The 24,858-nt window shown below is 41.6% G+C and overlaps 1 protein-coding gene across 8 annotated transcripts in view; it reads left to right on the forward strand.

Moving 5' to 3' along the window:
- LOC138595935 (microtubule-associated protein 4) overlaps nucleotides 1-24,858 on the forward strand; it is a 128,530-nt gene that overhangs the window by 97,863 nt on the left and 5,809 nt on the right. For 5 of the 8 annotated variants that reach the window (XM_069667457.1, XM_069667456.1, XM_069667458.1 and 2 more), the window contains 8 exons: nucleotides 12,221-13,242; nucleotides 14,657-14,905; nucleotides 16,123-16,294; nucleotides 16,457-16,519; nucleotides 18,303-18,601; nucleotides 20,454-20,510; nucleotides 23,427-23,519; nucleotides 24,299-24,380. In XM_069667457.1, coding sequence (XP_069523558.1) covers nucleotides 12,221-13,242; nucleotides 14,657-14,905; nucleotides 16,123-16,294; nucleotides 16,457-16,519; nucleotides 18,303-18,601; nucleotides 20,454-20,510; nucleotides 23,427-23,519; nucleotides 24,299-24,380 — 2,037 coding nt within the window. The remainder of the gene's footprint in view (nucleotides 1-12,220; nucleotides 13,243-14,656; nucleotides 14,906-16,122; nucleotides 16,295-16,456; nucleotides 16,520-18,302; nucleotides 18,602-20,453; nucleotides 20,511-23,426; nucleotides 23,520-24,298; nucleotides 24,381-24,858) is intronic. The other 3 variants (XM_069667459.1, XM_069667460.1, XM_069667461.1) reach the window with 3 other exon arrangements.

The following is a 24,858-nucleotide window of genomic DNA, read 5'->3' on the forward strand; positions in this document are numbered from 1 at the left end:
TATAACTTTCAAACGCTGCTAGTACTGTGAAAGGTTTTGAATGAATTTATACTTGTCTTGAAATTTATCTTTTAAACTGGCTTAAAATTGTCCGTCCAGAAATGTAATTGATCCTTGACAACTGTAAACTACCCAGAACGGGGTTTATTGTGCTGAAGTGGGTGGAGCATGCCGGCCGATCCGTAAAAAGGTAGTAAGGAGCGCTATCTTCTTTCTTTTTCTTGGTGGCTTTGTTAGTGTGAGGCAAAAATAGGAAGTCTGTCCTGCTGTTTATGTTTCCTTTTCATTGATGGCTACTGTACGGTAATGAAGATCTATTTTGTGCTCTCCTCCCGCCTAATGTGTGTAGAATTGGGTTGTATCGTTCCATTGATGCAGGCAGAAATTTTTCATTCATTGCTTAAACCCTTCATTTAGTCACTCCGGGCAATTTAAAGCCTAATTTGGAATTCTGGTTTGAGCTTGCATATGGCTCGGGGTTAGGAGTAGCTACAGAGGCGGACTGAAAGGAGGAGTGTCAGACAGTGAGCGAGAGTGAAAGAGAAAGAATGAAAAGCGGAGAGAAGTCGACAGCAATGGAGCTGCCCCCCGCAGGCTACTTTACATTCCACGATGGTAGTGTCTGTCTCGTTGTGTTGGTCAAAGACAGCGTGCCAATTATAGATACTGATCTTCCACAAACTGCAGAGTGTGTGCATAGAATATAATGTGTGGACACTGGGACAGCAGGTATACTGTCTTAGTTTGCACATTTGTAGACACAAGTGGCTATCTTCATGTGCGACTGACTGTGTCTGTCCATGTGCATGCAAATGTGTGTTGCAGCACAATAAGCTTGCGGTCCACAAAGTAGCTGACTCTTAGGATGACATTTGGATGCAGGGTCAGGATAACACAGCTCATTATAGCTGATGGAGGCTCTGTCCATTTGCTCCATGCTTTACTTCATTTTCTGTTTGTCTACGATGCCATCTCTTTTCAGCTCTTTCTTCTGTCTCCTGTTGCTCTGAATGCTTATTAGATTCTTGGTAGACAGGCAGAGCCAAGATGGCTGACAGCGGGTCACGGTCACATCGAATGATGACCACACTTGAGCCAAAATGGGGTCACTGACTGGGAAGTTTAGCCCAGTACAGTGGTGCTCTCTTTAATGACCATTATTGTCATCTTTGTCTCCATCTCACACTTTTTGTCTCATTCCTTTTTGTCTGTTTCTTTTCCTCTTTGCTTGCATGCCGCGTTTTTTTAGTCTCCTGCCACAAAGCCGAGAGTGGCAGAGGCTGCCAGCCTGGCCACCAGAGTATTAAAGGGGCAGTCCTCCTTATATTCTTCTCCCTAAAGTCTAAACAGGAGCATGGCAGAGTCACGGAGCCACAGGCTGGGTTGTATCTATGCATCTGTTTGCTTTCTTACTAAGGCCATGGACAGATTTTTGTTGCCCCCGTTCTGTAAAAAGCTTTATATCCACTGGATAAAACTTAAAAATAAATGACTGTTTCCCCTTCGAAAATAAATTATTCTCCCAAAACAGTGATGTAGTGAAGGCAGCTCTATTGTATAAGCTGCACATGTGCAATACACTATAGCGTGGTCTCAGCACCATCTCTCTAGAGGGGTTGTGGGGAATTAGGATAAGCAGATTTGAAATGGAGAAAAAAAGGAGAAAGAGGATTGAGTGGGGTTAAAAAATTGAAATACAGGAAAAGGCATGGGTGGAGAGATGCAAATAAAAGTATGAGGATAGAAAAAAGAAAGGCTTGCATTGATAGATGGAGGATATAAGGAAAATAGGGAATAACCAAGGGGAAATTGAATATGAGGAAATGGTAGATTGAAGATGTCATAGTTCAGACCATCAGCTTGAAAATCCCACAGTTAACGTATGTAACAAGCCAGGGTGTCGAGCTTCGGTCAGGTCGGATTATTATTGTTTTGTAGTAATTCTTGGTTTCAGGGAGGTTTTCAGCTGTCTCCACTCTCAGAATCGAGCGGAGCCTTTTTCATATTCTGATCTGTCAGGCTCATTGAATTAAATGTTCTCCCCAGTCTATTCTGCTGTAGTACATGCCTTTGGGACATGTGCTTGTGTTTGTGTTTGCTGATGGATGTAACAGTAGTGAAAGGCAGCATTGTCTGTAAGTTTGTGTGCATACGTTGGTTTTTCTGGTTTATGGAATATTATTTGTTATCTGGATTAATTAGTTATTCAGTGTTTATCCTGTAAGGGCCTCCAAGTAGTCAACCAAACCGCAGACAATGAGGAGAGTCAAAGTTTCCAAGTTTTCATTGGTTGGTTGGTCGCAGGAAAAAACCAACAACTCTTGTGGGAACTGCACTTTGTTTGTTCTCTGTGCGTCTGTTAGACAAGGCAAGTCTTTACTCTTTAAAGAAGGTGGCCTTGATCAATGCTACATACCTGGCTTGAGATTGTTACTGTAAGTGATGAACTGCCAACACAGTGCAGCTCTTGCTGTCCATTGGTCGTTCCATTAGCGGTGGTGAGAGAAAGGCTGTGTTGTGTTTTATGCAATGTTCCATAACCTTTCTTCACTAGTTAGTGAGCTAATCACCAACTACTAGCCAGGCTAGAGCCAGCTGAACCGGTCAGAAGAAACCAGAGGTCTCCTAGCTACAATCTAGAGGACAGAAGCTAGGAGAGTAACAGTGCTGTATCTGTGTATCAACCAAAAGTATTCTAGTCTTTCTACTGCCATCATGGATTCTTAGTAGAATAATCATGTACATAAAAGGAGTGAAAACCCAACAAATGCAGTCTATGGTTCCAAAGATTCATCAACTTCACCGCAGACTGTAACTGCATCATGACTTGGCTGCGGGTGAGTCTTTGACGTGTCCACTAAGACAGCCAAACAGAGGTCTCACACTTCAGATAACACAAAGTCCAATCTCCACTCCACTCTGTTACCACTTCACAACCACTTCAACGTGTCCAGCGTGTTTGATGTGATACCAAAGGGCAGTGATGGAGTGTATCTTTCACTTCACTCAGAATGCCGTTGTCAATGCTGACGAGACTCAAGTGTTGTGGAGCAAAGAGTGACAGGGTTTTAATGAGACGGCGTCTGTAAGAGCTGATTCACATAATCCACTTGAGGAGCCAAACGAAGGCCTCAGAACGTAGTCCTGATTAGTTTAATAATGGTGGAGACCTCAGTTGAGAGCTGCATCTAAACATCTGAAATATGCTTTAGATTCCTTTTGGAAGAAAAACATAATGAGCTTTTCAATTGCTTGTCAATTGCAGCTCATGGGTCAGTGTAATTGAAAAAGTCTTTAGAGACAAGTGTAAATGTTCCCAAACATAGAAGTAAAAGCATTTTTAGGCATGCGTGTGTGTGTACATATTAATCCCAATTACTGTTGTACAAAGGTCAGACATGCATTTTTTAACCTACATTTACAAAGATATGACACAGCTTAAAGAGCTTTATTAATGTAAAAGAACAGTTGGCATATTTTTCCATATTAATGAGACGAGGAGAAGAAAAACTCTGGGTTGAGGCGGTGCTCTTCAGGAGAGACCAGGCTTAACAGCCCTAAATGAGCTGTAAGTGTTACCATTATGCTAATGAAAACTTCAGATGAATTGGCTCACTGCACCCAGATGCTCATTGTTCTCTGCTGTCCTGAGCCATTTATTATACAAGAGTTAGACAACCCCGGGCCATCCTGGGGCCTCTGCAGCTCCGCTAATGCAGCAGGTTGAGATCCAGCTGAAGCCATCAGCAGGGGCTGTGTTGCCTTTGTGACAACAATATAACAATATTATGCAATACAAAGGTGTGTTCAGAGAAAATGCAAGGCCAGCGTCAGAGGCGTGGATGCAGATTCATAGCAGAGTAGTTGAGGTGTGATCATATCCTGGTCTTGTGTGAAGCGGTCTGAAAACTCAATCTCGAAGATTTTCTTGGAAATAAATGTCTGTTAAGTCACTATCTATCGCCGAATGTGGTAACACAATGGTGATTGAGCCTATAGCCCACTGATGAAAGCTTTGCTTTTGCAGTATATAGCATTATTATGGACTGGTCTGTGGTGACTTTCGCTCTAAAAATCACAAGTGATGCTTTTTCTGCCGGAGAGGGTAGGCAGAGCTAAGCGACTGCTTTTCTGGTCTCTGCAAGCGTTGCGAGTAAACAGTAATCTACTAAGTAACTAATCTACAAAGAAAAGATCGATGACTACAGACAACAGACAACAGACAACTTCAAAAAATAAGTGAAAATCCAAAGATAAAGAAACAAATTTGACGCTCAGATGAAGGCAAACAGTCTAAAAAGGAACTCGGCCATCAGCGAGGAAAATCAAGAGTTACAACCGTAACAAAGGGAGCCAACCGTAGACGTCTGGTTAAATTTGGGAGTGTGCTCCCGTTATTACCGTTGCCAAAGGTGCCGCCAAAGAGAAAGAAACTGAAATCTTCGAGATTGAATCTTTAAGTCAGTCTTTTTTCCTGTCTTGACGTTCTGATAAAATGTTTAAAGAGATTTTAGTCCAGAATCATAAAAAGTTCAACAATGTGTACATTAGGTCAATTGGTGCGTTCTTTCCAGCACTAAACAGGAAGCAGCAAACCGGGTACAAATGGCTGGCTAGCAGCCTGCTAGCTTGTTAGGCTACCTAGCTAACATAACAGCCTCAATTACTGCAGATTAAGTAAACTAACGCGCACACAACATAACCCTTGGCCAAAAGCTACTCCTGTTTCTTCTCTATTGTTTGTTTTTCCTCTTTTAAATGTCCATCAGGAGCAGCCAGCATACTGGCTATTTGGAGAGAATGAATGGGGACCGCAAAAACTGTCCAGCTGTCAAATTTGGTTGAATAACAAGAGGCGAAAATTAGCTTTCAATTCAGTTTAACCACAACTTTAATTCCCAGTTGTAGACAAATATAATCCACTAATATATGTAGTTCTAAGACTGATAAATATGTCATTTGTCCCTCCATGGCAGGTTAAACTAAGGTGTTAGAAGAATCAGGGAAAGAACCTTTTTCACAGCAGCATGAACAACAATACCCAGACTCTGAAACTGTAGCAGCTGAACGGGACTCTCTGAAATATTTGAAGGGAATGTTGCTTTCACATTGTCATGGCTGCACTTCTGAGTTATTACTGACATCATGTCTGACCTCCAGTATACCCTCATGTTCTCATCAAATATTTCTCTCTGTAATGCCCCCACCATCACCAACCCACACCCTCAAGGGAGACTGTGATTGATGATTCCAATCACAAGCCCTGTCAATAATTAATGCCCCTCTCTTGGGAGGTGAATCATTACTTTTTTCTTCCACCACAGACAGGTCACTGTTTGAGCTCATCTATGTTTCCCTCAGGTACCATTGTCTGGGGTTTTAGTGCTATCTGCTTCACATTTGTTGCTAGGAATTGTACCTGAGGATGTTTCTGTGTGAATAGAGCAGCAGAGTCGTTTTGTGGAGACAAACATTGATGAACCACAGTGTTTTATTTACTGGATGAACAAGATTTGACTGAGTGGAAGACTGACAAAGAAGTAAAAGAAAAGCATTGTGGAAAAGGGTCACACGGGAGAGATTGGGAAGGTTTAGTGAAGCCATTTTCGTTGCTTCCCACAGCTGTGACAGGTATCATGTTTCTGCCCTAATTAAAGGATCTAGTGGATCTCCTGGGTCCCTCTTTGTTTACAGTGTGAAGACTTAAGGCCTTACTTGTTTACTACAAGTCCCATTCTCAGTTCCCTTTCCTTCGCCGTGTCACATCTTTGTCTCGCTTTATTTAGGTCAGTATTGTTTTTCTTGTACATAGTCACCTATTTGTGCTCACTCTGTGAGGTCTGATGTCTGTCACCGTTCCAGGTCTGGGTTCACTGTTTGTTGTGTAAGCTAGAAGTCTTACACCCCAATTCCCACCATTGCTTCCCTTGTTGTCTGCGTTCTATATCTTTCAGTATCATGCATTTTTGTAGTTTGTTCTTTAATTACACATATTATTACTGGCACGGCATCGTTTTGTAAGTCGCTTTGAAGCTGAAGCTAATATAAAAATTACAAAAACAAAACAAACAGAAAAAGAAATGAGTAAACATCCCTAATGAGGTCCTGTGTTTCACCTTTGTGTTCCCTCATTATTCCTCTTTCTTCTTGCTCTCCTTCTGTCCACCCACTCAGCTGCTAATCTGCTAATCAATATTTCCCATGCCAACACTCAAGCGTTTGGATCAAACGACATCCCTCGCTTTGTCTTTGTTCTTTTCTTTTCACCATGATTTTCCTAATTCCCCATCCTCTGACATCATTTTCTGTGTATAAGAGGTGGATCTGGCCTCCAGGACTAAAACATGAAACCAATGAGATTATGCCTTAAACCTTCTGTCTTTCTGGTGGCCAGCACGGGGCGACTCCACTGCTTGTAAAAAAAGTGTGACTATATGGAAGTCTATGAGCAAATGAGCCTACTTCTTAATTGATTTAATAACACAAACATTTTCCTAATGACTTTGTGGTCTCAGTTATCCCAAAAGGTGATAATAACTAACTAAAGATAATTATCTTGTGTGCACATCTATTAGCATACTTATGACCCACAGAGGCTTATATTTCTAGCTCCGTCCACCAGTCAGTCTAGAACGGAAGAAGCCTCACGGATGAGAGGTAAAACGCTTCGAGAACCTCAACCAAAGTTCAGTTGCTTTTTGGATGAAGCTTCGAACTCAGTTGTAGAGCTTGAAACAACCAACCAATCTCTGATCGCATCGCCTATAGTCCGACGACAATATAGCCTCTGGGGACAACAGCGAACATGTCGGGCGTGTCCGGTTTAGCCAGCGGTAAGCGATAAAAGACTTCCAGTCAAGACTTCCTTTTCCACATGCTGCATTGTTGAATGAAAAGCCAGTTTTTCTTGTGATTTACTTGTAATTAACAGGTCTTACTTTTGACGAAATTTCAACATCATGATTCAGATAAGTAAAAATGAAGCTTTGTCTGGTCTGTCCTCAAGAGGAGAAGAAAACCTTTAAACTGCTCGTTTGTTGAACGGAGGTCATTTCTGATACATTCAAGGAAGTCGGAAATCTAAACGCTAACATAAACCAGAACACTTGCCGTCCCTAAAATCCACGTCCCTGCCTCCAGATTCTACATTTCTTTGTAGGATCTGTAAATAGAGACTACTTCCCAACTAATATGACAGTGAATTACAAATGCAGCTTGCTAACCACATTGGTGCTAGCTTTAGCTGCTAGCTTAGAGTTGACCATTGTTATACTTGTGCAGGCTTCAGATCACAGATGGGTGATAGACACCGGCACTATTAAAATGGTCATAAGGTCATCCACTAAGGAGCTGGCAAAGATAGGACCAAAAAACCAATTAGTTATAGGATTGGACTGATACAAATGTAACCTCCTGATATGTTACTGGGCAGAGAAAACAAAGACAAATAGTCAACAATTACTAAAACTGCCTGTTGCCAACATCCTGTAATATTACTTTTTTTTTCATATCGCACCATCAACATTTCTGTCCCCAATGTTGAGATGTTCTAACAGAAAGTCTGAAGAATCAAACACAAACAGAAATCTTAGGTCCTGTCCATCATGTGTTCTGTTGTATCCCTTTAAAAAATGTGGACATCAGAGAATCCAAAACTGGGACACTGGCCAGGGTCAGGAGCTCTGACTGCGCTCTGCTCACCCCACTGTTAGGTCACAATCACCTGAGGTCAGATGATGCCCGTGTTTCATTCAGTGAGTCAACAGATGAGACAGATCTTCTTTTAGCTTGTTTACATCGCGTGATCTTTTGGTTTAGTAGGGCAGCGGCATCATCCAGACTCATAGTATTTGGTCTTATTCACATGAGTGGACCCGGCCTATAAATAGTCTGCTACAAACTCTGCTTAAAGAATTACATGTGCTCTACTGAACTCTTTGCTGTTGATTCTCAGGGCCGATCAGTGTTGTTATTTTATGTTCCCCTTTGAGTAACCAATGACCAACGGTTGTTCTTTGGTACAATACAGCGGCTGTTCTCAACAAATGATTGGTGTAAATTGTTTTTAGAAGCTCAGGTAGCACTATAGAGATACGCATTTACCATTAACTAGTTTATCTATATTAACACTGCATATAAGTAGCAAATTGTCTCTTTATTTGTCAATATAAGGCACTAAATAATGCCATAATATGCATAATTGTGCAACGACTTGTCCAGTGAATAATTGTAATAGTTGTCCCTCGATTACTTCCACATTAAATTCTTGATAGTAAAAAATGAAGTTGTCCATGAAATACAGTCTTAGTGTGGTTTGCTCAGTATTTTGGTACCACCACCTTATGAGGAACATACTGAATAAAATATATTCATTTTGGAATTTACATACTATTAATGAGCAGCGATGAGTTGGTGCCCTAGTTATCAAATCAGCCATTAATAAGTGCTTTACTGAAGGCATGCTTAAAAGCAACTAGTACATGTGTCCCTTAATCTAACATTACATATATTTTGAACACACTTTTATTAAGATTATTGATTTAGAGCTTATGTTGCAAGATCCCACAAACTATTTTGTAGAGCTCATGAAGTGTCACCTATTAATGATATTAAAGTGAAGTCAAATTAAATTTAACGTGATAATGTACTGATGCCTGTATTGATCCAAAGCAGTAACAAGGACGTTGTTGTCAAATGACCAATAAGGAGCCCATGTGCTAATAGCAAGCATGCTAATAAGAAACTGGTTCCTGTTAAAGTAATAATCGCGAAGATTTTCATTTAAATAAATGTCTGTTAAGTCACTTTCTATCACCGACTGAGGTAACACAGTCGTGATTGAGCCTGTGGCCCACTGATAAAAGCCTTTGCATTTGCAGTATCACAGACTGGGTGTCTGGTGCGACTTTCGCAGGAAAAATCACAAGCAGCGCCCAGTAAGTGACACGTTTTCCATCACCCAGCAGTGGTTGGTCTGCCAGAGAGGGTAGGCGGAGCTAAGAGGCTGCTTTTCCGCTCTCTGCACGTGTTGCGAGTAAACAGTAATCTACTATGGCTGAACAAACAAAAAAAAGATGGATGACTACAGATACAACTTCAAAAATAAGTGAAAATCCAAAGAAAAAGAAACAAACTCGACGCTCAGATGAAGGCACACAGTCTGAAAAGGAAAGCGACCGTCAGCCAGGAAAATCAAGAGTTACAACCGGAGCCAACCATGGACGTCACACATGCAACACTGTCTGGGTATCTGGGAAGTATGCTCCTGCAATTACCGTTTATCGCCATAGGTGCCGCCAAAGAGGCTGCCTTAATGTAAAATTTGACCCGATATTTAAAAAAGAAAAAGCATGCACAGACAGAACCACCTGTATTGCATAAAAGTGAAATCACATCACATATCTTTATTTTATACTACAATATTAATCCAAAGCAGCAATGAGGATGTTATTGGGGGAAAAGTCATCATTGCAGGCCTATAAGTTGTAGAATAAACAATAAGGAGCCCATATACAAATCGCAAACATGCTAATAAGAAACTGTTGAACATGTGTGCCTAAATATAAAGTGTTGCCAAATATTAAAAAAAGGAAAAGTGTGCTGGAACGGATAAAATCTAATCACATCACATATCTTTATCTGATTCTACATTTATGCCAGTATTGATCCAAAGAACCTCAAGAGTGTAATCAGCTGACGCTTTATGTCCATGACCCTTTAAGCCACAGTGTTGTTGATACTGTGGAGACAAAATCTGCTTTGTATTGATTTCAGTTTTGAAGTCTCGTTTATCTCAACAGATATTTCAGAAATTTGGTTGTATCCTATTCTTATATTTCCGCGACTGATAGGAGGAAACAGAGAGGATGAAGGAGAGAGTGGATGGTGCATCTTGGATCTCTATTATAACTGTTATATTGGCCTGTGAGAACCATTTCAAATGTGTCATGTCCAAGACCAGCTTTAGGAATATAAGAGGATAGGCGCTGAGGTTACAGTAATGGAAAAAGGCGCTGGAGATTGTAAGGAGGTGGTGGGAGGAAAAGGAGAGGGGAGGGGAGATGAGAGGAAGATGTAGAGCATAACAAGATGTACAGGAGAGGGATGATGTGTCAGGGGACGACAGGAAGCGAGACTTCATGTTTGGGAAAATGAGCCTGTGATACCTTTTTTATCTCACGCTATTTCCTTCTGCCTCTGTCTGTCAAAGTTTGTGCGCTTGGATGATTGAGATTGTGTCTAACAGGAGCATGACCTTTTCAATCTATCCGTCTCGCATTGGTCTATTTTCACGAGGGCACACGAAGAATCTTTTGTCTCTATTGGCTCTTCAAACAAATAAAAAAGTCTGACCTGCCTTCGAGCACAGAAATCAATCTGCACAGGGGACACGTATTGCTTCAGTGAACCATGCAGGAGCGCAGACTTAAAAGGCATCTGTGAAAATAAAGTTGCCCTTTACTACTGAATCTTAAAAAGGACAGTTTGTTCTCAGTGTTTTCAGACAAAATGAATAGATATGTTTTGGGGAATTTGTTTGCAGCACTGTAGGGGCAAGAAGCAGGTACAGTTTCAGCAGCGTTGCGTAGAGTAAATAGGAGGACAGATAACACATCACGCCGCTTTCCCACTGGTCAAAATAAAACAGTCACACCCGCTAACACCCGGCTTTTTTGCTTAGTGGGAAATGTTACAATCAGCATTCAGACCCGGGTCAAATGACTCTGCAGTACACCCGTGTAATTATCGGCTCGGCATCGGGAACACAAAACCCGTGTTGACACACTAATCTCCGCCCCCTTTCCGGTATACTTCGGTCACTTCTGCGACTCCTTGTCATCGCAGCTACAAATTCTGCCTGTCTCCGTCCAAGCAGCGCTCGAATATCGTTCCAAATTTGTCACCGCTGAGTTTGATAAACAGACTGAATGAACAATAGATACAATAAAGACCTAACCACTGTAACATCTTCACCGTTTACTAACCCTGTTTCGGGCGCGTTTGTGACGTCAGACCCTGACGCAGCAGAAAAGAGACCGACAGTAGTATACTCCACTGGCAATGGGAAAACAGACAATCGGCATCTATAAGCGGGTCTTCCCAGCTCTGAAAAACCTGCGTCAACGCGCTAATTTCGGTATTATTCAATAATAACAACAATAACAATAAATCACTCTGATTCCAGTTGGAGAGAGAGAAGCTGCATGAAGGAGCATGGTGCAGTTTGTATTTTGTAGAATTCACAGTTTGTATTGCAGAAGGAAGAAAGCTCTTCTTGAACCAGTTTTTTTAAATTGACGTACTTCTTTTAGGTAAAGCAAAGCCATCAGCCACAAAAAAAGAGAATGAATACATTGTTTTGACTCTTATTTTTGTCATATTTCTGCCATTTGTCTGTTCATTAAAACATTTACACAGGTGCAGGTTTAGCTCAGCGGTTAAATCAGCGGCCCATGTACAGAAGCTGTGGTCCTCAATGCGGCAGCCTCCTTTTTCTTCCCTTGTTTCCAACACTATCCACTGTGCACACTTTTAAGAAAGGCATAAAAGGCCAAAACATATTTTAAAAAGACATTTACACAGTGCAAACTTGAGCGACCTATAACCAACATTGAATTTAGTAAAGCAATGTAGGTCTTACATCTATAACTTGATTGACTGAATGATTTTCTTCATGTTTTGTATTGTACTGGACTGTACTTTGTGTAATATATCTGTACAATAGTGTCAGCTTTCCTCCAGCATGAAAACAAAACTGTAACTCTGGTGCATCAGCAGCATGTGTTGTGATTTACCTGCAAAAAGTTGCTGAAAAAAAAGGTGCAGATAGACAGACATTGATGTGAGACAGAGGGACATTTCATGTGTGTGTGTTTCATAATCTGTCTGTGGAGTGGGGTGTCAGTGATGCCTGTTTCTTTGTTTCACTTTGAATTTCCTGGGTTGTCTGAGAGTGAGACGTCTCTGCAGGGCTTCTTCGGTGATTCTGTCCAAGTAAATTTTTCATTTGAGTTTGTTGGTTATAGTTTATGTTTGAGAAACTTCATGTTGACGTGAGAATAAGGTTGGGATGTGATGAGTTGTGGATGCACTGAGCTGGAGGGTGTTGTTATGGCACTGCGTGAGTACTGGTGACTCGATGTGAAGTTTGATTGCATAGAAAGGGTGTTATTTATGATCTATTTGCTTGATTCCTAAATACAATCTTCTTTCTTTTCAGTAAAATCCGGCCCAATGGAGAAGACAGAGAAGAAGGAGGAGAAGATGGAAGACAATGAAAAGAAGATAGACCGGTTTGAACCTCTGGAAAAAGCTGATCAGAAGGGAGTGAAGGTCGAATATGTGAGCAGCGAGACTCCAGGGAAGGTGGAGAAGGAGGCAGAGAAGGACAAACAGAATGAGACACAGAAAGAGAAGGAGAAAGAGGAAGAGAAGCTGAAAGAGAAGGAGAAAGAAGCAGAGAAGATGAATGAGAAGGAAAAAGAGGCAAACAAAGTGAAGGAGACGGAGAAACAGGCAGAAAAGGTGGAAGAAAATAAGGAGGCAGAAAAGAAGGAGGCTGAAAAGAAGGAGGCAGAAAAGAAGGAGGCAGAGAAAGTGGAGTCGATGCTGCAGAAGGCAGAGAAAGAAGACAAAATGATTAAGGGAGAAGAATCACCAGATAAATTGGTCAAGACAGATGACCTGGATAAGACAGAGAAGGTAGAAAAAGTGCAGGTGACAGAGAATGTAGAGAACAAAGTTGAGAAAACAGAGAATGTGGAAAAAGTGGACAAAAATGAGTCCAAAGTGGAAGAAAAAACTGAGATCAAAAACACTGAGAAGTTTGACAAAACAGAAGTGAAGGATGTCAAAGAGCAGCACATGGACAAAGTTGAAAAGACCCCAGAGCAACAGCCGACACCCGCCAAGCTCGATACCGATTCTGACAAGGTGGAGAAGAAGCCTGACACCGAGACGAAGACGACAGCAGAGGTGAAAGAAACCAAGAAAGAAGAGGCTGACACAGCTAAAGTGAAGGTGACGGAGACAGAGGACAAACCGTGCGAGAAGCCTGCAGAAATAACAGCACAGCAGGAAGAGAAGCAGGCCGAGAAAAAGACGATGGAGAAAAAGGATGAGAAGAAGGACAAGGTTGCAAAAGCCGACGCAGGAGAGAAGGCCAAAAAAGCTAAACCTGCAGCTAATGGAGGCAGCGCAACACCGAGCAAAGACCTGGCAGGTGCAGACAAGAAGGCTAAGGTAGGATTTCTTGTCAGCTGTAAGGATGTGATCTTCCATGGAATCTCTACTGATTACAAACATTTATTAAGATGAAACTCAAATCAAATTTAAGACATTACATGACAGACTCACACTCATTCCCAACATGAGAAGTGGGTAGTGGCACGAAGTCTCTGTCCCTAATTTTAAGGAGGAACACAATGCAGTTTCAGTAGATCGACACAACTCTCTCAAGTATATCACGCCTTTTTCACCTATGTTGCCTCCATGTGTGTGAAGTTGTTTCCTGTTTCTTTATATACAGTACAGTCCATCAATAATTCATGTGACTTTACAAGACAGACAAAGATTACAGCATTGTGCGAGTACCTTGAAAAATAACATTTCATATGTGGGTTTTTTTGTGCCTCTCAGCCATTTTGGCCAAGTGTGTTGTCAACCATGTATCAGTTGTTTGTGCACCTTTACAGCAGGTTTCAAAGTGTCTATAGATGTATATAAAACTGCTAAAGATATATGATTAAAACTTTATATACACCAGTCATGGATGCAACACAGAAGGAGCTATAGTTAGCAAAGACATTTATTAACACTTCAATTAGAAATGATTTTTATTCTGCTTACCACTACACGTGAGTCTTATTTTGTGTCATATGTATTTTACTAATTGTTAATACAATTCTTTTAAATATCAAATGGACGCACTCAAAACACAGCATGGGGCAAATACACATAAAAACCTAACTTTACATAGCAGCTCATTTTTACAGATTGATATCTCAACGGTTTAGACGCAGGTGTTGGCGTATGTTCTCCTCGTGCATGCGTGGGTTTCCTCCTGGTACTGCTTCGTCCAACAGTCCAAAGACATGCCTGTTAGGTTAATTGGTGACTCTAAATTGCCTGTAGGTGTGAGTGTGAGCGTAATTAAGTGAGTGTAATTCTCATTGTATGATGTTAAAAAAGTTATTATGTCTTCTTTTGATGCCGATTTACATTTTCCTTGTAAAGTCACTAATTAATGGACTGTGTTAAAAGTAAGAGGAAACAATCTAAGATCCACCTTTACAGAGGGAGTATAGCTGAAAACATTTGGGAATGGAGTCATGATATACTTGAGAGGAGTTGTATGAATTGTTAAATGTTGAATTTTAAATGACAGAGAAGCCGTTCATCATACACGCTGCTCAAGCTTCTGCTTCTGTTTCTTTATGGCTAATGTACAAAGACAGCTTTTTCAGAGCTATTAAAAACTTTATTTGATCATAAAGGACACAGTTATTATTTTACAACCATTTTATCATATGATTTTTGTTCATAATGCTGCTTGTGCTGCTTGACCTCCCCTGCCGTTATCATCCATTTTTTTCTTATATTTTTCCTTTGCTTTCCCTCCTTATTTTGCCCTCCATCGCTTGGTCCTGCGCCGCAGCCTGCTGCCGGGGCAACCAAACTCAGCGCTGCTGCCAAAACACGGCCGACTAGCGCGGCTGCTGGTGGTTCAGCCACAGCCGCTACCAAGCGTCCCACACCCACCACCTCAGACAAAAAAACAACCACAACCAGGCCCCTATCCACAGCTGGTGCTGGTCCAAAGCGGCCCTCTACCACCTCCGCCAGCTCCACCAGCCGCCCTGCATCCTCAACCACCACCACCACCACACGTGATATCAAACCCAAGGTAAGTTTCAGCTGTCAGATTGAACAAAGGGCCTGGATCCATGAGCGATTTCATCTGCAACATCAAAGGGCTATAAAGTCAACTCCAAGAGTGTGGATACTTTTTACCTCCCAGCTCAAAACAGAGGAGATACAGGTCACGTCTTTCCACATGGACATTTAAGAAAACAAACCTGATGGATGCTGACCCAGTCTGGCCAAATTTGTTGAGCAGGTTTCATTCTTAATTGTTTGGGGCTCAAAAAAATCTGTTTCCCCTTTGGTTGGGGAATTCGTCCATCTGGTCTTTTTGCATGCACAGACTCGGTCGTGTGTTATAACACTCTGATGAGTCCTGGTTAAAGGGTACAGCTGCATGTTGTCAAATGCATTTTCTTGCATCCAACAGAGGTTTACTAATGTATAAAAATGTGCTGACATTACCGAACTATTGAGTTATAGAAATGCCCTAAAAATATCTAAATATTTAAAAGAGTAAGAAAACAAAGAACTGAAGAAAACCTGTAGAAATCCAATACCAAGCCTGTGCAGCAAGACAAGCCCAAAGCTAGATGATTGACAGTTTTACCTTCATGCTGTACATTACAGCAGTGTGGCTCAACTTTTTTAAGCAACACAAAGCCTTGACTGGTGAGATCAGAGGCAGTGGATCGATATCATATTACTGTGGCTTCAGGCGGTGTCTCCGACAAGGACAACCCTCCAAATCTAGACATTGTTGTTTTTCGAGACCTTCTTTTAAAAGACCCATCAGTCATCTATCACTCTTTCAGTGGCCTTCTTAACCGCAACCAGTGCGACACCACATCCCGTAAATTAACAGCCTTTTTTTAGCCTCTTAGCGCCCACGGCGTCAGGCTGACTCAGTTCAGCGAGGTCAGCTTGTTGCATGATGGCTCAGCTGTATGTGGAGCGTAGCATCATCCGAGGGGGTTATGGAGGGGAAATATGTTGCTGAATGAACTGTCCAATCATCATCAAGCGCCTTGGACTAGATGTTACACACATACTGTTGAAGTCTTTGACCTTAATTTGTCAGTGAAGCATCTGAACATTTGCCTGAACTGATGACAGCACAAGTCATACAGAGGTTACATAATGACCCACTTTAGTGCCTACAGATTCACTGCTGCTGACACTGTTTACTCTCATTCATCAGTCTCTACCTTCTCTGCTCACCTGATATCGCCCTCGTTTTTATTTTCTCCCTCTCCTCAGACAACCACAGAGAGGCGCCCCCTTGTGCCAAAGGCCAGCACTGCCACAGCAGGCTCCACCACTGCCACCAAAAATGGAACTGCCACCACAGCAGCCAGTAAAACTGCTACATCAGTGCGCACAACAGCATCTACCCGGACCGCTACTACCACTGCAGCCAGGAAGCCTCTGGGTACGGCAGACTGTTCACACACATACAGTTTACTTATACATACAAACATTTGTCCACTTTTAACAAATGCATTCAGTTTTTTGTTGCAGATTATCATGTATTTATTTTTACTGATGCTACCATTATTTTTTCCTTTGCAACAACTCACTGTTTGTGTTTCAGCCTCTAAGACTGACAGCAAACCAGGAGAGGAGAAGAAGCCCGGCACTCTGAAGACTTCTACAGGTATGACAGCACTCGTCTCACTGCACGATATATCATTTAAAAATCTCAATTGCGCATGTGCAGTAATCACATCGCAGGATGTGCGATAGTGAAGAAAATTAAGTAAAACAACACATCAAGCTGCTACTTTTTTGTTGCTCGGTGCAAAAAGGAAACTCAACACTTTCTCGCCTTGAATGCTTAATCCACAGGAAAAGCCCGTCTGATATCACATTAGTGCAGCTCTTCAACAGAGCACACAGAGAACTGACCGCTGAGCTGAATAGTCTGCGTGTCACCTACACGTAAAAGCTCACGTCTCCTGCTTCCTGCCGGCACACACAACCTCACGCCGTGTGTGCTGCAGGTGTAGGCCCTAAGAAAAAACACTCACAGCACGTCCGTTCTGTGAACTGTCCGTTTGTGTAACCACAGCGTTAACCAACACCAGGACGCTACTAACAACAACAAGCTCACTTATAAGCCACCTGGCGAAACGGAGCCTCAATCGTCTCGCCGACATGATCTGTGGCGGCAGCAGCTCTGTTACGCCAGGTGGCTTATAAGTGAGGGTATTCCCTTTAATACCAGCACCTCGACCCGGTGCTGGTTAGTGCTGTTGCTGTTAGATATGATACAAAATTCCTTATTTTGATATGTTCCTTATTACTAATTTGGCCAAATTGTTTTGTAAATGTATAATCAAAACATGACCGTATTGTTAAAATACAAAACAGTCGATCTTTTGAAATATTGCCAACCCGCTCACTGTTTTTTCTAAGGTTTCACAGACATATTTTACTTTACCTCAGTCAGGGAAATGATCTTAATAGTGGCTATTTCTTAGTATCTAATAAAATCCCAGAAGCGACAACTCCACTGGTGCCATTATGCCTGGCTACAGTCTAAACAGCACAGCAGCGCTCTCCCTCCCTCTGTGCTTTTGCTCTCTGCATATATTCCTCCTCTTTTTCTTCTTCGCTCTCCTCCTCTATAATCCTCTCCTCAGTTCTGCCTCCCCTCTCTCTCTCTCTCTTCCTACACAGTTACAGCTTTACTCCTCCTGTCCACAGATTAGTTTACATTATGGCAACAGGAGAGCTGTCAGCAGGAGTGTGACACTGCAACACACACTGTCCAACAGTGACAATGCGGGCAGGCTCACAGAGAGAGAGTGAGGCTTTATTGCTGAAAGGCTCTGGGGAGTTAAAAAGCTTCACCACAGCACTCTGTGGATTACTGTCCTCTTGCTGTTGACAGGAGTTTGCCGCTCCTGCTGATGCAGCCTCTGGTGGTCTGATCTGCTCAGAGTTCATACTGCAAGTCAAATTACTCTTTAGAAACATGGAGGCAGGCTGGAGGATTTCCTCAATTAAACACGCTTAACAGGAGCTGGAGATATACCAAAGGCTCTCAGGGAGGATTGACGGCGGGACACATGGCGCAGCATGCCTCAGCACAGAAAGAGCTGACATATAGTAAAGTATATGTGAATTAACAGATTTAAGTGTGTGCAAATGCTGCACCGTGTCAGTGCTTAGCATGCTGGGATGTTTTCACCCACATAAGAAGGATATAGATATGTAAATAAACTTCAAAATAAATGAACTATGATCATGTTTTCTGTTGATTAGAATAATGAGATGCAGCATTTACATTGCAGTTTTAAACTTTTAGTGTTTTTCCATAATGCTGTACTGTCTCTTTAAATTTGTGGTCTTTGCAATCAAAAGAGTGTGGACAAAATATGAATAAAAAGTTTTGAAATAAAAGACTGTAAAACTCCGAATAATTCTCCCTCCAGCCGACTCCACCAAGCCGAAGACCACCACCACCCGCAGCTCTGTTACCACCACCGCTGCTACTCGCACTCGACCCACAGCAGCCAAACCGGCCACGTCATCCTCCACCACTGCCACAGCAGAGAAGAAGCCCCTGGTGCCCCGCGCCCCCCGGGCCACCTCCTCGACCACGACCACCACCACCACTTCCACCTCTAGGACCACAACCCGCCCCACCACAGCTCCGGCTCCTGACATCCGTAACGCTCGCTCAAAGATCGGCTCTACAGACAACATGAAGCACCAGCCTGGAGGAGGGAAGGTAAGCCCTAAAGTGGCTGTCACACCTCTGAACAGGTGTCTCATAGCATGTGTGTTGTGACACTGGCTTCCTGTGCTTCTACACTTACTTTTCAAATGTTTTTCTTACGTTCTACTGAAATGATAACCAGAGTATACAAACCAAGTAGCACAACACGCTCACTTCACAAGCTGCAGTAAAAGGACAGGCCATACACTTCTGCAACTCTTCTCTCACTGTCTTGCTCTTTTGATTTTCTTGGTTTGGTCACACCTTTTATTTGAACATCTTTTAGTCGATCCTCTGCATGTTCACTATTTTACCTGTTCTTTGAACTTTTATAGAGCAAGCATGTGGAAAGAGAAGCTCTTTAAAAGGATAGTTTTGGTTTATTCAAACTTGGGTCTAATTTTTTATTGCTACGATAAATCTGAAGGGCCAAGCATCTACTTTTTTGGAAAACTGAAAATGGTCATGCAGAGTGTTTTGGCAGTATGGTAGTGGTGGTAGGTCAAAGTTGAACAAGGACTCTTATAATTTATCTGTAAAGACCTTTTAAAAATACACAGTTTGAGTAATAATGTTGCCATTTGCCTTTGTTCTGTCAAATAACTTATCAGGGGTTTTGTTTACAACCTGTCCATTTATGGGACTGTGCTGTTACTCGCCCGTTGAACAAATCTTTTGTTGGGATCTTGTTAAAATACTCTTCTCTCGGGTGGAGGGGTTGAAAAACAAGATATGTCCTCTCTTGGTAAAGATGCAGTAAGCAAGTCAAATGAAACAACGCTGACTATCATACTGATAAAGTTACATTTTCTTTGGATGTCCTTGATAGTGTATACGTGTCATATAGCATGTACTGTTTTAAAGTTGTCAAGATAAGCGTATATCAGTGAGGAGTTTCAAAAATAGCTTTTAAGATAATTAAACATTTTCTCCTCCCTATAATCTTAGTACTTCTAAAGCATGAAAACATGTTTTATAGCATGGGTGAAGACACAGCAGCGTGACTTCAAGCCTTGTCCCCAGGTTTTTTGTGCATTAGTAGGTTTGTGGTTATTTGAGAATTAAAGGGGGTTAAAACAAGGCCCCATTACAGTAGCTGTATAAGTTAAGTTAAGTTAAGTTAAGATGTATAAATTATTTTTATCTGTTGACAGCTTCCTGTACTGCAGCCATGAGGCCATCTGCGCCTGCTGCAATTTTGTAGCTAGCCAGCAACGCCATTGTGAATAATTCCTACAGAATTTCTAATGCCATGTGTGTTTTCATCAGCTGTCACTGAGCAAAACAACAAACCTTTTGGATGTCTGAAAAAGTCTGAGTTGTTGTTCAAAGGTCTGGAACCAAGCTACTTCAAAATAACAGGAAGGTTCATAGTAAACGGCCCTCCTTAGTTGATATTACGCTTCTGTAATAAACATTCCTGAACAACCCACTGAACCCCAGTTGCAATAAACCAGCATTATCCCTTAAATCCCTCTTTTTCCTCAGATCGTCCCCCCGGTTCTGTTTGTGCACCAAACCTTTTCTTTCAGAAACTTCCTGCTCCCTATTTCATCTCCTTCTCCTACTTTTATTCCTCTCTTCCTGCCACTCCTTCATGTCATCCTTCTCTTCTTTCCTTATTTCTTTCTGTCTTTTTATCTCCTTTCTGCTCTAGCTACTAAAATAGCTACTACTATTTCCCCTGTTCTCCTTCATATCATCCTCTACTTCCTATTCTACCTTCCTCTTCTCATACGTCTCCGCTATCTCCAACCTATTTCTCACTTTTTGCTTTTTCATTATGTTATTATTTGCAATTCCTGCACCGCCTCCTCTTCCTGTGTATTGTTGTTGTTGACCTGGGGTGGGCTTGTCTCCCCAGATGCCATCTGCCTCTCTGAGCAGGGGCCTCGCCTCCAAAGAAACGAGCCAGGGCAAAGTGAGTTCCCTCTCCACCCTCCTCTCCATCACCACATCCTCTACCCTCCACCTCTCTTTTTTATGTTCATGCATATTTTGCCTTTTTATTTCACCTCTCATAGTTTTTAATATGCGAGCGCAAAGCTCGGCTTGAGGGACCACCCTCAGGCTTTTCAGCACAAAAAAGCACATGCATATCTTTTTCAAACACAAAGCTATTCTAAACCTGGATTCAGACAGAAATACAGCTGTTCCTCTTATAACTACAAGTGATGACTCATTGTTTCTATTTTCTCATATTGCATGTAAGGTTATTCTTACAGCGAAGCCTGTTTTCATGGTCAGTTAGCATCCTTGTTTCAGAGCCAAGAGGGTAATTAACCCTGACCAACGCTGTAGTTGTGAGGGCTGACATGGATTCACTCCTGAGTGCTGACATTACCTTGAGCTATGATGAATTGCAAAAAAAATCAAAGGAAGCTGATTTCATGAGGTATTACTACCTAAAGTCATCACCACATTACATCCTAGCCTGGTTTCACTTCATTTATCAGAGCTTGGTTGTGGCAAGGAATGCCATTGGTTCCAATTATCTTGTAATCCCAAATGATTCGTTTGGAGGAACCTACAACTCAACCATCGAGAACAAAATAAGATAGAACTTTATTAATCCAGAAGGAAATTATAGTGCCAGATATTTTCAAAGATACAACACAAATTAGAGTTATGGGTTAATGCAAAAGGGGTTAATGCAGTGCCTGATAAAAAAACAATATTACAATTGTCATCTACAAAAGTAGGCAGGAAGTAATGGTGGCAGTTAAACTGACAGTAGTACTGACAGTTATAACGTAGTAAGAACTTCTTTTGCACAAGCTTATGAATTTAAAGATATAGAATGTAATTGTTCATAATAATTAAGAAAAGATTATATTGCTCCTGATACTGCACATGGTACTAATAAAAAAGGTGAAGTATTGCACATGATGTGCATTCTATAAATATCAACATGAATACAAATATAAATGTGGCCATAAAAGTATTATTGCACATAATCAACTTAATATAGCCAGATATAGCGAAGTATTATCGTTCATAGTGAACATAATAGAACCTGATATTGAAAGTGTTATTGCATATGATATCAGAAGTTGCACATGGTGTTCCTCCCGCTCAACGGGGAGGAGTTCTACAGTCTTATGGCCACAGGTAGAAAAGACTTCCTGCGGTGCTCTGTGGCGCTCCTCAGTGGTCTCAGTCTACAGCTGAAGGTGCCCTGGAAGGACTCCAGGGTGGCGTGCAGGTGGGGAGCATTGTTGTTGGTGATACTGAGGAGTTTCCAAGAATGCATAAAGTATCTAATTAACATATAATTAAGTAATAATATAATTAAAGATTTAATAAGGCATTATAACCCCGAGACCATCCACATACTTGTACATAGATACATTTGACTAATTTCATGCTACACCACAAATACAGAAAAATCAACATGTAATATATATTGTTCCCTCTACAATTTATTTAATTAGCAGCCTTTTTTCAACAGAAATAAACTAAAAAGTGCAACATAAATGCAACTGCTGTCGGGCTCATCAAGTTTCAAGAAGATAAATGTAACATGGCGTGAGAATAAACTACACTCCTAATGCACACACGTCTAAGGAAACCCATATCCTTCAAAATAAAAGCGCAGCATAGGATTTTTGCCACAATTTTCTTTTTTATTCACACATCTGCGACCCGATGAAAACAGCTCCGCGACCCACTTTTGGGTCCCGACCCACCAGCTGAGAAACATGGATCTAAATGAAGCAAGACAGAAAAATAGGATGTTAAAATGTTAAGTAATTATTTCATGTAGCCATAGGAGGATCATCCAAAAAAATAAGGTTGCTTGGTCCTTAAACTATTTTTAATTTGCAGAATACTTTGCCAAGATGACAAATGAAGGAACGTTTTGTTTGTTGGTAAAATTCAGCAAAAGGGGTGAACAAGCAAATATTTCCAATCAGTTAACCTAAATTAAACCAGATACAGTATATTTCCCATTGAAAATGATTCCACGATTCAGACAACCTTCACTCTATAAAGCAATTATGTAGTAGTGGACAAAACACTGGTCCACTACTGCTGTGGTCCCCCGGGAAGCTGGTGTGAGATCACATCTTCTCTCCCTACACTTGCGACCCCTGCTGGTTGGTCACTTGCTTTTGTAAAAAGTCGGGATTACGTGAGCATTATCATTAAAGTTATGACACTGAGCTGAAGCCAACAGCTGTCAGATATGTGACTGTATGGTTGTGTGTTCGCGTGCCTGAAGACAAACATGCAATGTCTGTAACAGCAACAACTATTTGCCCCCCAAACAGTTGTCTGTGTCACTTATGTGTAAGGTATAATGTTCTAACCTGTCTTTAATCTACAGTGTTAATTCAGTGTGTGTTAATAACATTAGTCAGGGGGTCCCATTGATTCTGCTCAATAAGGGCAGATATTTATATGTTGGGCTGCATGTATGTGCTTTATAGAATAGTTTCTGCGTGGTGTTCAAAAGCTTCTGCTTTCCTTTCTGTCAGACTTCGTTCTAAAGCCTTTGGAAACCTTCCAATCCCTTGGATGTCTGTCACTATTCAAATAGCAGTACAGGCTACAATAGCCATTTCAGCTTAACAACACTGCAAGCAAACCTAAGGTGGTTAAGATATTTGTAGCCAACATCAATGTTGCCCAGGTGAACCTCACTCCGTCCTTCTTTCCTTTCCTTTCTAACCCTACCTGTGACGGTGATTCTCCTCTACTCTTTTCTTTTCTCCTCTTCTTCTCTGTTCCCTTTTATTCCCTTGTTTCTCCTCTCCTCTCATGTTATTCCCTCCCCTCTCTCGCTTTCCTTTTCCCTCCTCCCCCCTCTTGCTGCTATGCTGTGTCCGTATAGGTTCATATAGTCTCCAAAAAGGTGGACTTCAGCCACATCACCTCACGCTTGGGCTCCAAGGAGAACATGAAGCATGTTCCTGGTGGAGGGAAAGTAAGTACTGCCTGGCCCACGGCCAGAGCTCATATGCATCAGCCGATTAGTCAAACAAATTCAACTTGAAGAAGAAACTAAAAATGGAAAATAATCAAATAATCAGTCATTATCAGTGCCAGAATGTGCGTTGACACATTAAAAGTGTCAGATCAAAGATAGTCCTTCAAGTCCAGCTACAGTGCTGCTCTAGGTTGGAAGTGGAATGGGAATTATTGGACAGCATGCTAGCAAGGCTAATGTACCAGCCCTTCCCTAGAACCCGCTTCACAGTCCCCTGCTTCCTTAAACCCTACCTGTGTTGTCCTGCCCTGTCACTAACTTACTAAACAAATAACAAAGTCAAGCAGACACACACCTCTGATTGGCTCTGTCTCTGTGTGAGGACAGTATCAACACAGAGAAGTAAAACTGGGATTTCTGGTCTCCTGTCACAAGCTTCTTCCTCTGGTGTCTGGTTTGGTGCTGTTGCAGTAACGATGGCAGGGTGATCCTGCACATGTCATCTTTGTTGTTTTCAATAGAATGTTCAAGTTGCTGAGTATGTCTTGTGTGTTGGCACATCGCTTGATCGCCACAAAATAGAGAGCACTTTCTGTGCCGTCACTTGATTTGTCTCTGATTCTTTAGGAGAGCACTGCTTATGCTGATGATGGTAATTCAAGGTTTAAATTGGGCTTTATGCAGCTGAAGATGGAGAAAGAGCCCTTTATAAAACCCAAATCAATGTACAGTCTTTTAATCGCTCCTGGTAAAAAGGCCTGTGTGACATTTGACAGGTGCAGATTCTCAACAAGAAGGTGGATCTCAGTAAGGTGACGTCAAAGTGCGGCTCCAAGGACAACATCAAGCACAAGCCTGGTGAGCTGGGAAATGTTGTTCGGACCCATCACTTCATGTAATGCATGTTGCTCTGACCATGTGTTGTGTGGTTTCTCTCAATGTACATGGAGTTTATTAGGTGCACCTAGCTTATACAACTTTGTCACCCGTTTTAAACCAGCAAGAAGATTGGAAAAACGCAAGTTCTTGCAGGGTCGCTGGATTAAACATTAGTTTTAATTAAAAACTATTTAATCAGAATCCCTTTTCATGTCAATATTTCTAGCTCAACTCAAACAGAGTCTTAAAAACAAAATAGTTCAGTAAGCATGAAATATCTGCTTTATCAGGCATCAATTTGGTGACTATTACCACAGGTGTCAAAACCCTTTTCCAGCAACATTCACCATAACAACATACAGTACGTTAAGCCTGATTCTACATTGTCATGAATAAGGTGAAGAGGTAAAGATGGCACTGTAGAAGCTGTATAACTGTAGTTTTGCACCTACTCATG

This window comes from Semicossyphus pulcher, unplaced genomic scaffold (assembly GCF_022749685.1).
Source record: "Semicossyphus pulcher isolate SPU_LCO1_2020_fin unplaced genomic scaffold, fSemPul1.0.p SCAF_18, whole genome shotgun sequence".
NCBI lineage: Eukaryota > Metazoa > Chordata > Actinopteri > Labriformes > Labridae > Semicossyphus > Semicossyphus pulcher.